Source organism: Diaporthe amygdali (genome assembly GCF_026229845.1).
Source record: "Diaporthe amygdali strain CAA958 chromosome Unknown NODE_63_length_156346_cov_64_415879, whole genome shotgun sequence".
NCBI classification, from domain to species: Eukaryota; Fungi; Ascomycota; class Sordariomycetes; order Diaporthales; family Diaporthaceae; genus Diaporthe; species Diaporthe amygdali.
This window is the reverse complement of record NW_026517083.1, coordinates 139,297-144,107: the sequence shown is the minus strand read 5'-3', so window position 1 is coordinate 144,107 and position 4,811 is coordinate 139,297. Positions and strand designations below refer to the sequence as shown.

General features: G+C 52.0%; 1 protein-coding gene across 1 annotated transcript; it reads right to left on the bottom strand.

Moving 5' to 3' along the window:
- Positions 1-1,049: 1,049 nt before the first annotated feature.
- On the bottom strand, positions 1,050-4,811 carry J7T55_004256 (uncharacterized protein; the record flags this gene model as incomplete). The annotated part of the gene is made up of 4 exons (XM_053136075.1): positions 1,050-1,174; positions 1,347-1,546; positions 1,729-4,701; positions 4,768-4,811. 4 exons carry the CDS (start codon positions 4,809-4,811, stop codon positions 1,050-1,052), a joined length of 3,342 nt encoding a protein of 1,113 aa, XP_052986354.1.

The following is a 4,811-nucleotide window of genomic DNA, read 5'->3' as shown; positions in this document are numbered from 1 at the left end:
TTATTTTTTATTCTTTATATTTAAAAGTATTTTTAATAAAGTTAGTATTTTATATTATATTTTTAATATTAAAGTATAAAAATATATTATTATATAAAGTAAAAAAGAATATAATTAGCTTAAGTAATTAAGTAAAAAATAATTAAGTTTTAAAGTTAGTAATATAGTTACTACTTATACTTTACTTTAAAGCTATAATATAGTTATATAAATTAGCTTATTTATAAGCAAATATTATATTAATATTTTAAATAGTTTACTTCTTTATAAAGGGTAAAGTTTAAACTATTAAATTAAAAGAATTATAAGTAAAGTAAGTAAGTATATATAATAGTAATATAGCAAAAATATAGTAGTATTATAAATTTTATTAATAAAAAAATTACTAAACTTATTTTTTTTCTTCCTCTTTTCCCTTTTTTCTTTTAATTCTTTTTTTATAATACTTTTTATTTACCTTTTGCACGTACTGCATATATATAGTGTTAGTATAAGGTTTATTTTAATATAGTGTTTTTATATTTTACAAAGCGTTTTAGCTGCACGGGAGCTATGCTTAGTATGCTTGTGTAATGTTGGTTCCTGACAATGGGCATTTTATAAACTTGACTCTGGGCACAGATGTGATCATGGGTTTCGCAATTGGTTGGTTGCTCTTTGCTACTCCAGACATTTCTGCCCTTTGTGCCACTCATTAAAGCCCAGGAATCAAGCACGAGTCCCTCCCCACTACTATGCCCAGCTGAGTAAAAGATGTGCTTAGAGATAAGGACGTTTGTATATCAATATTTGGAATCTGGTACTCGTTGACAAATATGATTTCGTGGCGGTTGCACTCAGCAACTGCAACATCTTCACAGCGGCCTTTGCCATTGCAAACACACGAGACCCACGTTGTGTCTGATAACGTCTCTTTATGCGGGTCTTCTGAGCAGCTTGTTGAATTGAGACGCTGGCAAAGACATTGAGTGATACATAAAATCACATGTCAGCATTGTCAAAGATAAGACAAATTTAACTCCAGAGTACAGACCAGGGCATCTATATCACTAGAGACTTTGATGAGTATACTGCATATTGCCATGGGTGGCCATAAACGAAGTTGTCCCGAGGACGAATCTCAGAGCATCCAGCATATCATAAGGGAGATCATTGTGAAGAAGGTAAGTACTAACTGTCAAAGGCATAAAGGATCAAAGAATGGTGGGCGACTCAATTTGTCTAAAGTACATCAATGAAATAAGTTGAAAGTCGACACTGTCGGTTTTGATATTCTTGATACAATGGGTCGACTATGTAATGTTTTTACACGCCCCGTCTCTTACTAATCCATTTTGGTTGCTCACATATTTTTCCATTGGATAAATACATAACAGGCGAGATGGCGAGCATTGCATAGTCTTGTATAATACTGATACAGTAACGGTGCATATGCAGAATGGGCGGATTGACAAAATCCATGTTCGAGTGCGTGAAGAAATCCACGTCACGACGTTTCTTCACTTGCGTCGCTTCATCGTCACGAAAGGGAAGCAAGCCAAACAGCCTGCACGAGGCACACGAAGATCAAGATCGAACAAAATGGTAGACATATGATAATATCTAGAGTCTCCTGCGCAATGGTATCTACCCAAAACAGACAAAATAAGGACCTTGGGGTCCACCCGCAAATGTAAATGGCATGCGAAACAAGAACACCAGCCATGCAAAGCATCCCATCATATGAACCTAGTTCCGGTCTCGTCCGCGATCCCCGTCGGACTCCTCAGGCCATTATTCGGCCTCATGGTCCTATCAAACGGCTCCCCCGGCGTGGGCGCCGCGGTGGGCGACGTGGGCGACGTGGGCGACGTGGGCGACGTGGCCGTCTCGTCAATGGTCCACGCCCGCATGAGCTTCATCCGCTCCTTGGCCCTGCCGCGCTTCTGCTGCTCCCGCTCCTGGTCATACTTGAGCGACAGGCCCCTCGCCATTCCGATGGCGCCGTTCTTGTCGCTGCCCTCGCCCGCCGCCGCCGCCGCACCCTGCGACGAGACCTGGTAAGCTGGCTGGTTCTGTTGCTGCTCGCCGATGTTGAAACCGCCGACTGCGGTCGAGTACCGCTCCTCCTTCCACTCGAACTCGGTGTCGACCCGGATGAGCGAGCCCTGCCGGGGCCCCTCCTTGTTGCCGCCCGCCGTCTTGGGCCGCTTGGTCGAGACCGCATCGTCAGGCGTCCAGGGCCCACCCGTGTCCTCCGCGAACCTGGTGGCGGCGATGTTCAGCGGCGCCGGCGCGGACCGCTTGTCGCGCAGCAGTGACCGACGCGCGCCGAAGCCGCCCTCGGCGGTCACGGATGTCGAGCAGGACGCGTCTGGTGCTGGGAGAGGCCAGTTGGGGTTGCTGTTGAGATCGGGAATGATGCTGGCCGACGAGGCGAGTCCCGGCGATTTTGACATTGGCATCGGCGCAGGGCTCTGCGTCGGCGTTGGTTTCTGTTGACCTGGGGTGTCCTGAGTCTTCTTGCGACGGGCACTCTTCTCAGGGATAGGCAGAGGAGTCGTCGGGGGTGCTGTTGGGGCCGGGCCGTGGTCCCACTCTGGTTGGGCGGGCGGTGGTGGAAATGGGCGTTTCGCCGCGGGCGGCGGCGAGAAGACGCTGTGGCTGTGATTGGGAAGGGGGCTGTTTGAGCGCGATGTGTTGTTGCTGCTCAGTCCGTCTGATGGCGTATCAGTGCCGGAACCCCTTCGGACTTCTTTGAGAATCGGGCTCTCCGTCCGGAACGGACTTTCTGTCCGCTTGATTTGGATCCCGTACTCGTTCGGGTTTGGTCGGTGGATGCGGCTCGCCATCGAAGCAACCGTATTGACCTTCACATTTCCGTATTCCTCTGCTGTAGGTCTTCTGACTGGTGTGGGCCCTCTTGGCCGCGGTCTTCCCGCTGGTGAGTCCTTGATCTCTTCTCGTGCCGGCTGAGCTGGCTTCCAAGACGTCGGCGTGATCGAGCCAACACTTCCAGCTGAATGGTCCCATCCTGCCTCCAGCTTCGGCAGGTTCGCCTGGGGAATATCCCTGGAATTCGAGTTTGACCTCGAACCGGGAGTTATAGGTCTCGGTGTGAGGGGGAATGGCTTGGGCGAGACGAGGGGCGGTTCGATGGTCATGGGCGACTCCGAAATATCGCTGTAGTTGCTGCTGCCGCCGTCGCTGTCACCACGACTGCGGGAACCAGTAGTGAAAGTCGGGCCCTTCTCCAGTGCTGTCATGGCCTGTGCCTGCTGCAGAGTCTTCTCGAACTCGGCAATTTGCAGGCCCAGGCTCTGTCGTGGAGGGCCACCGACGACCAGGGTATCACGCTTGGCCATCACGCTCCTGATCACGGGGCGACTCTCGGCTTCCTCACTTGTGCGTTGGCGGTTTGATAGTGGCGGTGATGGTATTCCATAAGGTGCGTTTGCGGCACGGTAATCGACCTTGGGCTCATCCACATCCTCCTCCTTCTCATGCGGGCCATCCGGCTTGTGCAAGTCGAAGGGACTCGACTGCTGGAAGAGTGGCGACCGCTGGGGTCTTACGGCGGGAACGGTGGCGCCGCGCACCGGCTCACGCGGTCTCAAGGCCGAAGACGCTGACGGATTGTTGTCGGCGGTCTGACTTCGGCCCCTGCTTGCTGATCTGTCATCGACGGCTGAATTGTTGCTTCCAAGAGGCGATCTCGAGGAGGGCTGCGGTCCTTCAACACTGAGTTGCCGGCCCCTACTGACCGACCTCGCATCGCGTATGGGCAAATCCTGGGTACGCGGTCCGGATCCGGGTGTGAGGCGACTGTTCAAGTTATCCCGACCACTACTTGCGGGTCTCACCTCCCTTGCAGCTGGTGCTGCGAAAGGGCCCGATTTCTGTCCAGGTACCAGCACGGACGGTACGATGTAGTCGCTTGAGACGGAGGCAGGTGGTGACGGATATCCTCCCGCTGTCTTCGGCCTGGAGGCTTCCGAATTCCTCCTTGCTGTTGCTTCTAACTCGGCCTGAACCCTTCTCCTCTCCTCAACCTCGTTCTTCATCCTTGCCAGCTTCTCTTCCTGCGTGACCCTGTCGCTGATGTCCTGGGCAAATTTCTCGGGGTCCTCGCCTAGGAGCGACGAGCTGTCACTAAGGACAGGTGACATGAGCTCCAGTTGACCTAGAGGGCTCCTCGGTGGGCCGGCAATACCAGGAGTTGACTCCTTAATAGGATGGACGTCCAGCGGGCTCAACCACGGCTTCTCACGGCTGTTACGCATCGAGTGTGCGCTCCCCGGCCTCGGCCCCGCGCCGCCGCCTTGCCCTCCAAACGGTAACCTCGGCGCAGCAAGACTTGTCGACGACCCATTCCTCGCGCCCAGGCTCAACTGCAGATTTGCCTCAGAGCCAAATGACTTTAGGCTCCGGCCGTGGCCGGGTATGAATGGTCCGGAGCCTGCGCTGATACTGGCAATGCTCCCTACACGGCCAGCTCCCACACCTCTGAAGTCAGTATTGACGTCCCATGCACTGCTCGCCGAGGAATTGCGATCTCCGCCCGCGGCGAAGGGTCTTCGCGCGCTGCTACGTGAGCTATGTGCGGTGCCAGGCCTGCTCGGATTTGTGCTCAGCAGTCCAGAACATTGAAGGAGCACTTCTGTCCGATCGTTCTTCCATTGTGGCGGCGGAGGCGGAGGCTGTACGACTTCGACCTCTTTCCTGAGGTATGGGTTAGTTGTAAGGTGACGATGAGACAAGGTTGAGATATGGCCGGAGTCAACTCACTTCTTCTTGTCGGCTCCGAACTTGAGGCCGAAGAAAGACACCAT